Source organism: Boleophthalmus pectinirostris, unplaced genomic scaffold (genome assembly GCF_026225935.1).
Source record: "Boleophthalmus pectinirostris isolate CB_2022bp ecotype Guang Dong unplaced genomic scaffold, ASM2622593v1 HiC_scaffold_6, whole genome shotgun sequence".
Lineage (NCBI taxonomy): Eukaryota > Metazoa > Chordata > Actinopteri > Gobiiformes > Gobiidae > Boleophthalmus > Boleophthalmus pectinirostris.
In genome coordinates, this window is record NW_026571447.1 from 30,134,647 (window position 1) to 30,152,167 (window position 17,521).

General features: G+C 37.3%; 2 protein-coding genes across 3 annotated transcripts; one reads left to right on the forward strand and one right to left on the reverse strand.

Moving 5' to 3' along the window:
• The first annotated feature begins 374 nt into the window (after window positions 1-374).
• Window positions 375-8,605, forward strand: mfap5 (microfibril associated protein 5). 2 transcript variants are annotated; one of them, XM_020928075.2, is made up of 7 exons: window positions 375-427; window positions 3,047-3,133; window positions 3,250-3,273; window positions 4,502-4,531; window positions 5,172-5,259; window positions 6,591-6,664; window positions 7,071-8,605. In XM_020928075.2, the coding sequence occupies exons 2-7, from the start codon at window positions 3,091-3,093 to the stop codon at window positions 7,184-7,186; spliced, it is 375 nt and encodes a 124-aa protein (XP_020783734.1). In that variant the 5' UTR covers window positions 375-427; window positions 3,047-3,090; the 3' UTR covers window positions 7,187-8,605. The 2 variants fall into 2 exon arrangements, with proteins under 2 accessions (XP_020783734.1, XP_055019211.1); XM_055163236.1 differs by lacking the exons at window positions 375-427; window positions 3,047-3,133; window positions 3,250-3,273; window positions 4,502-4,531 and having other exon boundaries at window positions 4,557-5,259.
• A 2,586-nt stretch (window positions 8,606-11,191) lies between these two features.
• LOC110163135 (adaptin ear-binding coat-associated protein 1-like) lies at window positions 11,192-17,175 on the reverse strand. The gene is made up of 7 exons (XM_020928069.2): window positions 17,041-17,175; window positions 14,826-14,926; window positions 13,722-13,826; window positions 13,547-13,628; window positions 13,358-13,466; window positions 12,603-12,750; window positions 11,192-12,231 (listed from the first exon to the last, which is right to left on the reverse strand). Exons 1-7 carry the CDS (start codon window positions 17,139-17,141, stop codon window positions 12,119-12,121), a joined length of 759 nt encoding a protein of 252 aa, XP_020783728.1. The 5' UTR covers window positions 17,142-17,175; the 3' UTR covers window positions 11,192-12,118.
• Window positions 17,176-17,521: the final 346 nt, after the last annotated feature.

Here is a 17,521-nt window from a genome sequence, read left to right on the forward strand (position 1 = left end):
GAAAGATGCACTATGTAACCATGTCTCCATGGTGATGTTCTTGCTTTGTCTGGAATTCTCCACAGTATGGCATTAAACTAATCAATCTTGTTTTTATTCAGTTACACATATTTTTATTGCAAGGAAATTACTTGAAAACATGCATTCTTACTGTGAGTGGAACCTCCTCCACAGATTAACATATGCTTAATGCTACACTGTGGAACATTCTGAGCAGAGCAAAGAAAAGTTGCATATTGCACTTTTAATCTTAGCTTTTCAGTAAAACAATTTGAAAAAATCTGATGTGTGGTATTGTGTTACGAAGAGGGAAAAAAAAACGGATGGGATGGAGAGAGATGGAGGAGGAGCGGAGGAAATGGAAGGAGGAGAGAGAGGTGAAGACAAAGGACTCATGAAAGAAAAGCAGTGGACAACAGCACAAACTGTAAGTATAAATTACAACTAAAACTACTCTCTTCTCCATCTCATCACTGCTAAGGCACAATAGAAAACAATTTAAATGTGAAGTTAAAGCATGCATTGTTGACTGCAAAAGTGAATATCTAACATGGGTTAAAATTACTTGAAAATATTGATCTGAAAAAGTGTATTAGGTTAGATAAAAACAAGTTTATTTTTGAGATTATTTAGTCCAATACATTTTAAACAATATGAATCTTGTTTTTATACAGTGAAATGTGCAGACAACATTGCTGTCTAAATCAAATTAGTAGAAACATGCACTGACAATCCTCCTGGGGGAAAACACAATGCTTAGGAATTAAATCTCTCTATGTTTTTTGTTATCTTTTTTGGTCTGGCTAACTTTTCACCCTGGTTTGTTATAATCAGCATGGAAAAGAAAGGTTTTTAATAAGTTGCATGAATAGAAATCAGCAGAACAATGGGCAAAACACAGGAGAGACACAGGAGGGTGGAGACTGTTTAAATAAGACACCAAAACACATTCTTTAGTGGGAACTCATGTCTTGGACGCAGAAGTTACAATGACATATTATGGGTGGAATGATATGGACTCAGAAGAAAACAAGTTAAAAGATACACGACCAGGCAAAAGTTTGGACACACCTTTTTCCCCTTTATTTTCATTGCAGATTCTCACGGAGCATCAAAACTATCAAACTAACGAACACTTTATGGAATATAGTAAACAAAAAATTGCCTCAGAATCACAGAAAACTTTCAGATTTTAGATTTTGAAAAATAGTCATCCTTTGATCTGTTCTCATTTGTACCTTTGGCATTTCTTGACCATGACAAGGCACAATTGTGAAGTGAAAACTATGACGAATTTGAATTAAAAAAATATTTTGTTTGCATTATGTAACTTTTGTACTTTGCTACATCTTCTATATATCTTGCTTCATATATTTGATATCTTTGGTATGTATCTAAAAATGTAGAAAGTAATACAAAGAAGAAAAAAAACTTTAAATGAGAAGGTGTGTCCAAATTTTTCATTGGTAGTGTATATATTGTTCTTTAACTCATCATTTTACAGTCAAATTGATTTTAAAAATGTGATGAATTACACGTTTACTTTTCTTTTTTTCTTTTTTTTAATAATGATAGGGTTGTTTTTTTTTATGTCAGATGCCCTTCCTGTCTATAAGCATGTACTGTATTTGTTAACAAGAGTGGTCTATACTGATATATTTTCAGTGTATTATTTAATATAATGATCATATTATGCACCAGGGATGTAACAATAATTGAAATATTGTGATATCGTACTGTCAAAAGTCTCACAATAATACCATGGACTGTCACAATATATCGAATTAAAAGTTCCTTTGCTTAAATTCATGGTTTTATAGTAGCAACAGCTTATAAACATCGGAAACTCCATATCCCATGATTCATTTCAGTGCAGACAACATGAAGAAATATGTTTTTTACTTGAATTCTTGGGATTATGATGGAAATAATTCACACCAAAATCTTGTTAAGGTATTTTAAACGCAAAAAAGTGTTCCATCTACAATTATACTAGCCTCTTCAAAATATTGCAATAAATATCGTACCGTGGGATTTGGATATCGTTATATCCCTACCATGCACAGATCACATGAAGTAAATCAAAGCACTATGAAACTTTTTGAGGACTGATCTTTGTGGGCACGCTTTGTCAGTGCCTGATCTCATCTGATTTCTGATGCTAAACAGAGTCCAGTGTGGTTAGTACATCGATGGGAGACCAGTTAGAATACCAGGTGCAGTGGCGGAGTCAGCAATTTGAGGGCCCTAGGCGAATTTGAGTTTGGGGGCCTCTCTATAATGCACCATTTTTCTGTTCTGTCTGTTTTTCCATTGTTCTTGAGACATGCACATCTATATTTATTTGAATTATAGTGCACTGGAAACTTGTCTTATTAGTTAGGTCGCCTACTAAATTACCAGAGCTGAAAGTAGTTTTATTTTTTACTAGTACAATTATATTTTTGTTTACATCCACTACATATGATTAGGATTATTTTTCTTATGATTATTGCTTAAAAGTAAACTACTCTCATTTTATGTTATATTGAGAGAAATTCTAATTGCTCTGAGGCCTCGTCCATTAGTGGCGTTGAGGGCAATTGGTTGGGGGCCCCTCCAAGTTTGGGGGCGCCTACTTTTACTTAATGGTCGTGCTGCCTCTGACCATGTGCAACAGTGGGAAGTGGCTTTAATGCAAACTGTTACTGTGTCCTTAAGCAAGACACTTCACGCACTTTGCCTAGAATAAGTGGAGAGTGTGAGACAGATTTGCAGCCTTATTTTCATCATTCTAAACCAGGGGGACTGTGCCAACAATATTAGTTTACCACCACTAAGGACAGAAGTTTCAATCTGTATCATATTCATACATATAGAACATGAATACATAAAAAAGAAAAACATGTTGGCAAATTGTTTTAACTTTTGACTTCTGCAAAGTTATGAGCAAAGTTGAAAACTCAGGGATTTTTATAAGCGGTGCAATTAATGAAAAGGCAAAGAGTGTGTAAACATGAGGAGAGGATATTGAACAGTTCCTCTCTGTGACTCTCTTCCTCTCTAGACTTCCTCTGGCTCATAAACCTTTGCCCCTCACAAGTCGCGGGAATGGGCGCGCTTCCAGTGGTCCTGCTGCTCTGCGGTTTCCACGGTAACCCCATCCAAACACAAATCATCGGGTTTAATTACGCTCCAGTTGCCGTCTGAATGTTTGTTTTTTAATGTCGTGAACTGCTTTTCCTTTTACATGTGCTTATTGCTCACCAGTGTTCACAGCTGGGGCCCAGAGCGGTAAGACTCCCCCTCCCTCTCACTCTGTCTTTCCTCATGACTCGTATTTTAACATGGCAAAGGCATTAGTTTAACTCACTTCAGCACACAATATTGCTTTGATAAGGCTGGCGAACAGGATGCATGATTAAAGGAACTCTTATGTAGCACTTAAAGCTTTAATAAAGATCCTACGACCACAACTCAATCCGGGTTACCCATGCCTTAACTTTTTATTGATTTTAACAACACAAAAATAATAATTGGTGGTTTTGAGAGTCTACAATGTGAGATAATGAAAAGCCAGATTTCCCTTGTACTTGTGATGAAATATCCAAAAGGTAAATTCACAAATATTGAACCTGGTATTTTAATTGTTGACCAAACCCAAGAACTCACTGTATTACAACATAATTTAGCATTTTAACAATATAAATTTTAGCTGCCCCATCTGTATTAAATAATGTTGTTCCTATAAAATGCTGTGATGTTATCTGAAACACCACAACAGACTAAAAAAAAATAAATAATACAAATAAAATTAAAGGTGCATTGTAACTTTTCTGGTAGAGGGTTGTTTTTTTTTTTTTTTTCCTGAAGATGTTATTGCTTTGTCTGGAATGTCACACAGTATGGCATTTTATTCTTCTATCTTCATTGAGACCAAACCAGATCAAGTTACAGGTCAGATCTGTGGGGAGGCAACATCACTCATAATCAAAATGCTTGTTTTTCTAGGTATTTTTAAGCAGTAAAACCAATTGCAGTTGGATAGATTTAAACATAGAGCTGTTTAATGTCATATTGCGGAACATTTCAGTCAGAGCAGTGGCATATCAATAGAAACACGATGGTGACAGACCCCCAATTAAAAAGTTACATAGTGTACCTTAAAAAAAAAAAAAAAAAAAAAAGAAAACATAAAAATAAACTCACATACCCCAATCCCTCTCTCCACTCAAAATCTATCTCGCCAAAATGTCTTAACCTGCATATGATCCATACCATTTTTTTCTCTATAGACAGGCCTGCCTCATATTAAAGCTCAGAACCTCCAGAATTCACTCCCTGAACTGCAGACGCTGCACTAGCACTGATTCATGATTGACTGCAGGCTCTGGGTTTAGGTAGTGACCATTCAGATCAGAGAGAATCTTTTTAAAACATCTGGTTTTCAGAAACTACATACAGTTCCTTCAATTACAAAATGAACATTCAAAGTTTAACCTGTTTTTTGTTTGACACACAGCACCTACACCTGCTGGAGCTTTATCTTCAGGTAAGTCATGTCTGAACAAAGCGGTTTCATTGTATTCCAAGTATTGATTCTTATCACAGGTCAGTAGAGTAAAGACAATTGCCTATAGTTTTTTGTGGGGTTAAGTTTATAATGTTACAGTTTCACCTCCTGTTTGGACATGGGCAGCAGATATGACAATGTTATGATTAGACCAATAAAAATAAACAATAAAAAAGACAAAAAAACAGCCACTTTATTTTGTTAAATTATGGTTTAAATCACCGGAAAAAATTTTTTGTTTGTCAGTTGTCCTTGGATTTTGAATGGAATTTTCCATGTTGATGGCACAGGAATTTGCTACTTTCTGTATTTTTGTACTTTTCGTTCTTTCTAAAAAAAAAAAAAAAAAAAAAAAGAATCCCACAAACTCGCACCATGACAAATATTTACCACAAGTACCATTCCACCACAAGAAATTATTCGAAAAATGTGAAAATCTGTTTTAAAGAATGTGCATCATCAGTACAAGTAAAGTTTAAATTATATTGCACAAGTAGGATACAAATAAACCATTTGTTACACAGAATAACTATAATAAAACATATAATAAAGAGACTAGTACAAATAACTCATTGCTTTGAACCTTTCCATATTTATTTCTTCTTCTCTGTGTGTGCAGAGTGCAGGGAGGAAATGTATCCCTGCAGCAGAATGTACTCTGTCCATCGGCCGATGAAGAAATGCATCGGAGGCTTTTGTCTCTACAGGTAACGCACCGTTTGACTGAACAGGTAACACACAGTTTGACTGAACAGGTAACACAATATTTGACTGAACAGGTAATACAACATACAAGATACTAATGAACATGCAACAAAACTAAACTAGACTAAAACAGCACGATCTATCTTGTGTTAAAACAAAGCTCAGATTAAAGTATAAGTTGAGTAACAGAGCTTGAAACAGAGCAGTGTTTCCAGTTAGCGTTACATCCTCAGGGCATGTGGGTGACTTCGGCTGTGAAGTATCATCAAACTGTATCTTCCATGTTGCAGAATTTGATGATGTGATAGATTCAGATGGAGCGCAGGGAAAGGTGTAAAACTGTGAGAGATTTTCAGTTTTTGTGTGAAATATCCAAACTTATGATCACAAACGTTGAACCTTATCATTACTTGATTGGCCACACAAACATACCATAGCTAGCTTGAACTTTTGTTTATTGGTGCTGATATAGAAGAACTTAGTGGTTTTGTTTCATGTGAATTTGTCTCTGCAATTTCAGAGATATTAACCATAAACCAGGTCAATAAATCTGCAATCTGACAATCAAACAGCAAATTCCACCACTGATTTCTGGCCTGTCAGTTTTAAACTAAACCATATTCAAGAATATTATGATGTCAACATGAACCCATTTAGGGCATCATTAGGGTATCATTAAGAAGTTAACGATACAATACATACCTTGATACATAGGCCACGATTGATTGATTGATTGATTGATTTGTTTATTATGAGTTTGTGCCAAGAGAGAAACAATAATCAGAAAAGCACATTTCTCGAAAAGGAGTGGGAAGAAGAAAAACTTATATTAACCCACCCCTCTTCTATGATACGATACATATCTCGATACAGTGCACTTTCGATTCAATACAATTAGATATGAAATATTTCCAATCATTTCTAAATCTTGGCTGTGGTGCTTAAAGTCTTTGTTAAACTATTCTTGTGCAAAGTTCATATAAAACACAAACATTTTAATCATCAAAACAGTAAAAATGTCAAATGTGTCACATAAACGAGTTTCCTTCCTCTGAACAAGCAACAAAACTGAAGCTTTAACCAAATAATGTAGTAAAATATATTAAAAAAAGACTCTTGGCGATATATCAATACAGCAGCACACGATATCAGTACTGTACTTTATCATCACTTTAAACAGTATGATATATCTTTTTTGTTTCTTCACACCACTAAACCTGGCGTCGGTAGTGTTGTGTTTTAGTTTTTGTATTTCCTTGAGTGAAGCAAAAAAGAGGGAGCCACTGTCTGTGTGAATGTTCATGTATGTTAGTATATTGTTTTATCTCCACAGCCTCCAGCGCATGTACGTGATCAACAATGAGATCTGCACGAGGACCGTGTGCCCACAGGACGAGTACTTGAAAGGTCAGGCCCTCTCTGCAGTAGCTCTATTGTATCATACTGTGTAAAATAAAAAAAAATAAAAAAAAAAGTGTTGGATTCTGTCAGATGTTTCTTATCTGATACACTGATAAAAAAAAAAAATATTCCAGATAGAATTCAACCTTCTATTGCTATGTAGTGCAGTGATCATAGTTATACTTTATATATATACTTTTATAAATTTTAAACTTGATTTAGATATTAAGGAAGAGGCTCAGTACCTGATGCAGAATTTAGTACCACAGTGAACACCATGATCATAAAAATATAACAATTTAGACTTGATTAAACAGAAATTTAATACATTTTGGCAATTTTAATATTTATTTTCAATTATTTTCAATTATGAATCTCTATGGCAATGGTCAAAATTTTTTCCTTCCTGCAGCTGAACTGTGCAGGGAGCGGTCCGGGTGGCCCAGACGCATCGAGAGGTCGTCCAATCAGAGGAGGCGTTGTCGCAGTCGTCGTGGCAACCCTGACACCTGGGCAAACAAGGTCTAACGGAGCCTCGAGTCGGGCCATAAAATATAATGTGTATAAGTCTATAAAACCCCGTCTTCACACCCCAGGCGTTCCTCTCATATAACACACGCTGTCACTTTTGATTTAATCTGTGTTTATCGATTTCACTTAATTGTCTGTGAACATCACGGAGAGCTGGTTTCATATCTACACAGCTGACAAAGATGGTTTATGATCAGAGATGGGTGCTACTCAGTTACATTTACTCAAGCACACTTTGTACTTACTCATATCATACTTTTACTCCTACTTGAGTTACATATTTCACAGTGCAACAGTACTCTTACTTGAATAAAAGTTACAACCCAGCTGTTTTTCTTTAAAGGTGCATTGTGTAACCTGCTGTGTAAAATGCTTTTCTCCATGGACATGTTATTTCTTTGTCTGAAATGTTTCACAGTATGATATTAAATGTTTTTATCTTCATGGAGACAAAACCAGAGCAAGTTACAGCGCAGATCTGTGGAGAGGCGACCCAGCTCACAGTCAGAATGTCTGTTTGTCTAGGTCAGGGGTCTCCAAACTTTTTCCTTGGTGAGCTACTTTTACAAAATGAAAATGCCAAAGAGTTCCTCATTTTAGTGGTCACATAAAACTGAGTAAATCTAAAAGCCACGGCGTTAGATGGAGTACAGTTATACATTTATTTAGTGGACAAATTTAGTCATGAAAATTATACATTTATGATGGCAATAGCCTTTTAATCAATCCAATTTTAATTATTCAGCATATAATTCTGAAATCTCTTGGCGAGCTCCTAGAAAGGGGGTGGAGAGCTACTGGGATCTCCCGAACTACAGGTTGGAGTCCAGGTCCAGGTATTTCTGAGCAGTAACTGAATAAATGTAAAGTAGAGCTGTTTAATGTCATACTGTGGAACATTCCAGGCAGAGCAGTGACATATCCATAGAAACAAGCAAGCGACGAATCCCCAACCAAAAAGTTACATAGTGTACCTTTAAGTTACTTACTTGAGTAGTAGTTTCTGCACATTTTTTTTTACAGTTACTTGAGTAATTTCCTGAACCATTCCTTTGTACTTTTACTTGAGTAATTTTGTACAAGTGCAAGTTTTGGCAACACAGCTGCTCTGGTCATCATTTTACACAAGATTTATAGAAAGTGTTAAAGGACCACTATGTAACTTTTCTGGTGTGATACCTGCTTGTCTCCATGAAGCTGTTATTGCTTTGCCAAAAAATGATCTAGCTTATCTGTCTCCATGGTGACAAGGTGACTGGTCAAGTGATATCCGTTTTAAAGCCTTACTGTGGAACATTCCAGGCCAAGAAATAACATCACCATGGAGACAAACAGGTGGCAGAAAGTTAAGCTACACACAGAATATATCATGTTACTGTACTTTTGTATGGAATAAAATGCTCAGTTAATCATAAATGTGTTTGGTGTTGCTGTTGTGTGTTGTTTAAACTGAAAGCGTGACTTTTACCTTGTGGAAGAAATGAAAAAGGAAAAAAAAGAGTTTAGTAGTTTTACTTTGTATATTCAGTTCCATTTACAATATGATTTACAAACAGTTATAATCTGAACATCTGGACAAGAAACAAACACTGACAGTAACTTTCTTAGCAGCAGTTAATCTACCCATAATCATTGCACATCTGTCGCAACGTTTCAAATCAGTTTCACAAAACCACAACCATTCTGAACACGTAATCACAACTGAATACTTCATCACAAACAGAAATGCACTGGTCGCACACCTCACATCTGAACATGATTTTTACATTTAGACTTTACAGAGTTTGTACAGAGCAGCTCATATTTAGAGCCCATGCTGTCAGTAGCTGAAAATCACTGATGATGTGTTGTTGTAAGATACTGAAAGATTCAAATCAAATCACAATTTTCAAAGCACAAGGTTACAATTTTGTTTTTATAAGAATTTTGTACACTTAACGGTTCACTATATCATTTTTCTAGTCATGGGCGTGCCACCTGCTTGCCTCCAAGGAGTGGAAAGTTTCATAGTACGGCATTCAACTTGTAGCTTGATTTGAGGTGTTAGGATTCGTTTGCTGGACAGTAGGCAGGTAGTTTTTTATTTAACCAATCGCTATTTGTTCGTGACGTATGTAATGCGCCGCTAACAGGGCTATCTGGTATATTAAGCTTTTCCCAAATCTCATTGGAAGAAGGGCAATAGCGTCTTTCCCCTTGATAAAATTCACCAAACATTCTCTTTGTTCCAGCTTTAAGTCCTCGGGAATCGTTGCGAACACAGAATGTATGGCTCTTCACTGATTGGCTGGTGACCGGACTCGCACTTCCAGGGTTCTTGCAAACCATCTAGTGTATTCCAATTCCTGACCTAGTTGCTGGAGAGAAATGAAATTGAGTGGAGGCACTAGGTGGCCCCAGCCTGGCTATTCAACTTGTGTATATCCATGGAGAAAAGCAGGTGACACCATAAGGCTGTGGAGAGGAGAGTTGAATTGTATTGCCATATCGCCCAAATGTGGTGTGCAACAGAATCCAGAGTCTTTTCTATTAACAGCTTCTTTGTGAAACTTATGGTTTTATTCCATGTCTGTCTTCATTTACTCTATGCATATGTGAACTTGATACTGAGGTCTTTTGATTTTGTTTGTGCTCATGTCTGTGACTAGATTTTGAGCTTTAAGGGCCACTGTACAAGCCTGAGTCCAGTTTTTGCATAATGAGTTCTTATGGTCGTGACTAATGATGCGACTTTTATGAATGACTTGGCTCTTTTGAATGGTTCTTTAACACTTTATTTAGGATTTCATAATTTCAAAGAGTAAACACACTCCTGCTCACCGTTTGAACTATTTTAAACAGATCTGTGCCTTGGTCATTTCTCTTTGTGATTAGTTTGTTGTTAAAATTTGTCCTCACATTGGCTTTTGTCACATAATTAAATATAAAAAAGCCATTCTGAAAGACTTTTTGTCATGAACAGTTCCAAAAGATTCTGATTCCACAAAGGAGCCGAAAGTCCCATTAGTAGTCGTGATCTTAGTGACTCATGGAGCCACAGTTTTATGCCTGTGTTGGGCTCAGATCACACGTTTCACACGTTGGGCTCAGATCACACGTTTTACACATCACCAGAGACTAAGATATATGGTCCATACTTTCTGTCACACCACATCCAGCTGTGAGGAATACTTTCAGGTTCCAAAGCCTAATTATTATCATATTATTCTTCCCATGTATTTTGTCTTCCCCTGGTACTGATATGATGTATGAGCAGCTCTTGTGATAAAATATGTCTGCTGTTCCTGGTCTCTGAGAGTTGCGAGAAGCACTTATAAACTCATTGCAGTGAATAATCTGAATGCTTGGAATGCATAAGGTAAGTGTGAAATTTTGGCCCACCGTTTTAAAATAAACTATTTCTGATTTTTACCTTTTTAAGACCCTAAACATCAGGTACAGTGCCTTTAATCTAACAGCATTTACAGCATTTACAGTGATAGATTTGCTTTTATCAATAGGGCTGCACAGGAATGTAATAATGTCACAATAATGGCTAAAGCAATAATCAATATAGCAAGAAAGGGTCTTTGAGTGTCTAAAAAAGTGCTATATAAGTTCAATGTATTATTAAAATGTAAATACCGCAACAAAATTACATCGAAGTTCAGTTACTTAAGTGAAATCAAACATTTTCATATTTTTAGTTATTCTTAGTTTAGTCTTTAGTCTCTGTTTTTATTTTGACACTTTTCACAAATAATTTTAGGTGAGTAGCAGTAATTTAAGTAATACATTATAATACTGCATTATTGCTATTGCTTTACCAAACATAGCTACTGAATATTGCATCTTTTTAATCGTGCAGCCCTATTTATTTTATACACTACTGTATTTCTAAACTAATCCTACAAGTTCCCATGAGTGCCCACTAGAGGGTGGTAGAGTGCACCATCAGCTTCATGTTAAGCCAGTGCATAGTCAAGCCTCCTGATAAAAAAACAAAAGAACTGCAGCAGTATCTACCTTGTGTTGTATATTCTGTATAATCTCTCTGTACATAAATCAATTTATTTATCACACACATTGTATATTACAGTAAGTTTAGATTGTGTTGTCAAAGGGAAAGGGTTTATTAAAGGTTCACTATGTAATTATTTGGTGTAGGGTCTGCAATTTGCTTGTTTCTGCGTAAATGTTTTCGCTTTGCATTGAAATTTATGTTACACAATATGGCATTAAACTTGTCTAACTTCATGGAGACAAGAACGTGGCACAGGAAATTACAGGTCAGTTCTGTGGAGATACTACTCCCAGCACAGATGCATGTTTTTCATTGTCATCAGTTTTTAAAGAAAACTCCCGCACACTGACTAACTCTTGATTTTTCTTTTATTGGTACGACGTTTCAGTCCCTCAGACCTTCCTCAGGTATTGAGGGACCAAGGAAGATCTGATTCTTTAAAAACGGCTAAGTGCCTCTTCTCCAACGCACCTGTCGCCCAGTCAGGTGTGCAGAGTCTACACAGAATCAATTTCATTTTCAGTAATAAACACATCTGTATCTGAATATATGAATGCTAGTTGAGGTTAATGCCATGCTGTGGGATACTCCAGGCAAAACAAGAACATCTTCATAGAGACCAGCAGGCTGGCAGACCCTCCACCAGAAAAAAAATCATTGTGGACCTTTAAATGAAGCTACATGGGTTAAAACAACAAGGTCAACATTTTGTAGACAAAACAGGGGCTTTCTGACAGCTCAGCAGACGCCTGGGGTAATTAGTGTCAAGTCGACTGAATGCAGAGGGGCAGGACAGCACAGAGCAATGCACATTTGTAGTATCGCGTGTTACCCTGCTTGGCAGAGAAACTCAGGACCCCGAAATGGGGGAAACCATGTTGCATAAGGAAATTCCCAAAAAGAAAAGGGAAAACAGAAAGACTTCCTCACTTGGGAGGTGCAGAGTCAAAATCTCCCCACAGATCTGCAGACGCCGTAGAGGTGGTGTTCGACGGAGCGAATGAATTTGAACTGTTTGAATCTAGATCCAGTAAACAGCCTGATGAGGGAAAAGATTTGTTATTACTTGGTAGACTTAGAATAGCTCAGATGCACAATATAATAGTGTAAAAACGCTTGTAAAAAAGGTATCACACTGACTAGAGTCAAAATGTAATTACAATGAGATATTTAAAGTTAGAAGATTATTAAAATGACATTCTGATCTGATTACTTCCATCTGAATATTGTGGTTTAGATTTAAATATTATTAAAGGTTCACAAATCAGATAATACTCAGATTTTGGTGTGAATGTAACCATAGCCACATTGTGTAAATACTGCACAACCAAATTAAAAACTAAAATTAACATTAAATACAGTCTTTCCATATTGGCTCTTTGTGGCATGATAAAGGTTGTAAAAATGTACCTGTCTCACTTCCTCCTGTGATTGGCTGTGTGTTGTGATTGGTGTTTCTGGAAGATGGGGGCGGGGCAAGTTTTCCTCCAGGTGGGGGTGGGAGCAGCCCCAGACCACCAGAGCTCTGAGGGCGAGATCGCTCTTTCTTTTTTGATTGCTGAAATGATGAATACAAAGCATTAAAAGCCCGGAAAAATATACTTATAATACCAAAGAAATTAAGACCTCACTTTCTTTGAGCTCAAGTCATTATTTTGATTTTATCTTAATTACACTAAGTACCTTTTCATTTCCTTTAAAGCAACATTATCTGATTTTCAAAATGCAAAAGGAGGAACTAGGAAGTAGGTATTTAAATCTATCCAGACATTTCCTACCTCACACAAACCCATGGCACTTATCTAGTATTCAAATGCTTGAATTTTTGGGCACATTAACTTTAGAATAGCTTTTTAAAGACTATAATTAGATTCAAACAGCACATTTTTGTCTCAAAGTTCCACATTTACAATATACTCAGTTCGGAAAAAACAAAATCGACTCATTTACAAGAATAAAGTTGGGTACTACACTTTCAAGCAGTCACTTCAAATTATAAGCTTCTTCTCAAAGTTCACACGTCACTTCAATAGCTAAATTCACCTGTCACTCACTCATGACAAAAGCTGACTGAGGAGGAGTGGGTGGAAAAGGATGACATGTATTCTCATTAAAAGATCCACCCATAGCCTGGTTTTGCCAACTATTAAGTGAGAAATAATTACCCCAATATTTAGAGTAATTGTCTGGCCTTCTTTAAATCCCAAATCTAGTTTAGGAGTTGTATCTGGAGCTTGTGCTTGCTTTGTCAGTTCGATGTCTTGTTTGACCCACCTGCAAAAAGAAGAAATGTTAATATGAATCTAAAAATAAACTTAAAATATCAAAATTAGGACAGCTTTTGAGACACCCACTTAAAATGGTCCTGAAGAGCGACGTTGAAGTCAAATGCATCACCTCTGTCTCCAAAACCAACGCCTATGAATGCACTACGGCCTGGGGAATAGAATTTTTTTTTTTTAAAGAAAGGGGAAAAAATGGCAAAATAAACACATAATATTCACAAACATTAGCATTAGTAATTCTGACCGTTTTCATCTTGGATACGAAGCACAAAGTAGCGGCTAGAGTCACTGACTGTTTCCACAGCGATGCCTGGATATTCATCTATTGGTGCCTGTGCAAATAACTCTCCTGGAAAGAAGAAAATAATAATTTAGATGTAGAGAATACATGGTTCAATACATTTTGTCTCTACTCTGCACTTAGGTCTAAGGAAAGCAAAAAGTCGAGAAAGTTAGTCTCTGGATTTGACCTATTTTTCAATGCTGCTGGGGTAACCTGTCAGGAGCAGAGGGAGTCACAACACAGCACCCAGAGCTCATCCCCAGATTTTAAGAGTCTTTGTCAGTGTTAAGTCTGTGCTGTATTGAGGGCTCTCACTGCCCCCAGTCCTACATCATTGGTGATAATACTCCCTACAACAGAAGTATAGCCAAGACTGGACTGGACAACACAATCAGAGTGTCTTGAGGGTTCATATCTCTGGGTTTTATACTGATGGTAAATAAACTTTTCCTGCATTTGAACTCCAGCATCATGTCCCTTCTTTAAACTCTCAGGCTACTGCAGTTTATTGTGCAAGAGTCAGGATTACCTTAGCTGAAGGAATTTACTTATTGTGCATATTTTGGGTGCCCAGAGGAAACCCACCCTGACATGAGGAGAAACAAGCAAACTCCACAAACAAAGACCTGGGCAGCCTGGGAGAACCAGAACCTGGCGAAACTACTAGCCACTCAGCCCCACTACACCACAAAAATATCATAGCACCCTAAAAGGTCCTGTCTAGTAAAGTGACAGGGGTAAAAATGAATTTAAAAATGAATAATGATATTAGTTTTAAGAAACATTAAATATGCATTTGATTTCACAGCTTATGATTTACTATTTCATATAAAATACTTAAACTGTGTATCACGCACCTATGATAGAAAACAATATATGTTTATTCCGCTGATCTATAACGTGTCTAAAAAGACAAATTGCACCTAAATGTGTCAAAACAACCCTGTCGCGACTTCTTCACCTTGGAACAGATGAGTAAGAGCGAGAGGCCGGAGCAGGAGACTACACACACCGCACCACAGATAAACAGTGGTCAGATGAGTCCTCCGTCTGAGCCGCTCTTACCAGAGATTTTGTCTTCCAGTTTGACATAGGCCACTTTCCCCCTGGCTGTCACACGCATACGCCCCTGCCAGTCCGGGGCATCCAGCTTCCAGTCTGCAGCCCTGGTACAAAGCACAGATGGAGAGAGACAGTGAGCTGAAGGCCAAGAACAGGAAGATAGTTATGGGGTGCACTAGTTTGTGTTATGCATTATATAACAGACAGATACCAGATGCATGTCTGAATGGCTGATATCTAAATAAGTTTCTACAAATGATGGATGAATGTGATTTTGAATGATGAGGCGCATGTACAGTGTGTGTATGAGCCTTGATGAAGGATAAGAAGGGCTAAAGGGCATGGGTAAGAACGCAGGAGCTTATGTGTATGTGTGTATGTTGATTTTAGAATAGCATTTGAATGATGTGACCCTGTAATATCTTTTTAATTTATTTGAGGTCAGTTCGTCTATAAACATTTAATCTGCATTTCCAACATTTACACCAAACTGCACAAGGACTACAGGTGTAATTTAGCTTTCATGCTAAAACCTGGGACCAGCATCTTTCCTATGAGACTTGCCTTGGTTACTGTATTATTGTAGCCAGGCTAGCGCCACCTAGTGCCTCCACTCAATTTCATTTCTCTCCAGCGACTAGGTCAGGAATTGGAATACACTAGACGGTTCGCAAAAACCCCGGAAGTGCAAGTTCAGGCACCAACCAATCAATGAAGAGCCATACATTCAGTGTTGTTAACGATTCCCGAGATCAAGGATTTAAAGCCAGAACAAAGAGAATGTTTGGTGAATTTCATCAAGGGGAAAGACGTTATTGTCCTTCTTCCTACGGGATTTGGGAAAAGCTTAATATACCAGTTAGCCCCGTTAGCGGCACATTACATACATGACTACCAAATAGCAGTGATTGGTTAAATGATAAAAAGTACACGCCTACTGTCGAGCGAACAAATTCTAACACTTTCTACTAACAGTTTCTACGAAGTGAAACCGGCTGATGAATCAGACTAGCATTATTGTGCATTGTCTCTGTACAAATAGTTCAGTAAGTAAATAGTAAATAGTATGAAAGTGATGTGTGGGTGAGTGATGGTGGTGATTGGAGGGGCCGATGGCGCAGATTGGCAGCCTCGCTTCTGTCAGTCTGTCCCAGGGCAGCAGTGGTTACAATAGTAGTTTACCACCACCGGGTATGAAGTGAATGAATAATGCTCTGTAAAGTGTCTGAGTGTCCAAAAAGGCACTATATAAAAATGATGCATTATTATTATTATTACATAAAAGCATACTATACGATACTAGACGGGGTGGACAATATTGACCAAATTAAGATGAGATAAAATTAACTTTATTGTCCCCAAGAGACAGTTTGTTGGCGACTCCAGTACTGTACACAACTGCACAACACATTCTGCTTACAGAATACATACACAAATAAATGAAAAGATTGACTGCCATAGTCCCAGTCAGTCTCTCCTTTTGATTCACTTTGATTTGTAGTTAATAATTTAAAAACAAATCTTGATATTTAGCCAGCAATGAACAAATGAGAATGAATCGTGACCAAGATGTATCACTGATTCCCACTGAGGCTTCAATGGACCTTTATTACATAACCAATCCTCCTCTTGATAGTGGCTTATATGGTCAGCAGTGAGTGGTTAGCCAAATGGGTGTCCTGGGAGTCATATTGTTGAGGTCATATCCACTCTGTTGGTGGGTCAGTAAACATGTTTGAGCTAATGAGTGTCAAATAGCTGTTTAAGTCAATAATAAATCAGCTTATATGCACAATGACACATGCCTCTGGTTTATTTAGTAATCTCAAGCGGTTTCTGTGTTAAAACATCAATAAATTATCACTTAAAATTAAGTTAAACAAACCAAGAATTGCTAGCTGACACCATTATATCATCGTATTTGCTGCAATGTGTCCTTTGAGGATGGTAAACATTGTAAGGTGCAGGCTCCATCTGCAGTATAATACGCTTCCCTGCTCCTTACTTGTTAATTAACGCGTAGATTTAAGCTTTTATGACACATTTGCATGACCTTGTAAATGCACTACGTAAACACAGCTCACAAACTACGGTCTTTACGCACAGCCACGTTACCAGGACTGGACACCGGAGCTGCTGGAGGTCGCACACCCGCGCGGAAGTACGGGGATGGAGACCGGGGGATGCGAGCTGGTGCAGCGGGGGATGCAGCACTCACCTGACCGCCCGGTTGGATGCTCGCGGTGGGATCCGGTAGACGTTCACTTCAGGTTTGACACAGAGCACAGACTCGTACTCAGACTGACCCTCGGACGCCATCTTGACTGTCTTCGGCTGTGGATAAACGAGCGGTGAGGTATTTGCGCGGATGAGCAGTGGATAACGTGACCGTACGAGCCGCTGTTACGCACGGTGTTTTCTGATGACATACGAGTTTACACTACAATATTAAAAGTTGCAGCAATAATGATGGAAAAGCGGTTAAATGTAGCCTTAAATACCCTAGTTTTATGTATATTTTTATATTTATTTACATTTACAATTATAAAAATACCAAAAAGAATATATAGTCTATCAAATTTTGACATATATAGCCATTATACCCCATTTTCTATGTAAATATTATAGATTAAATGAAAATATGTAACAATTTTCAAACCTCAGATAGTCAAAAACATTGACATAATAATCAGCCCTAT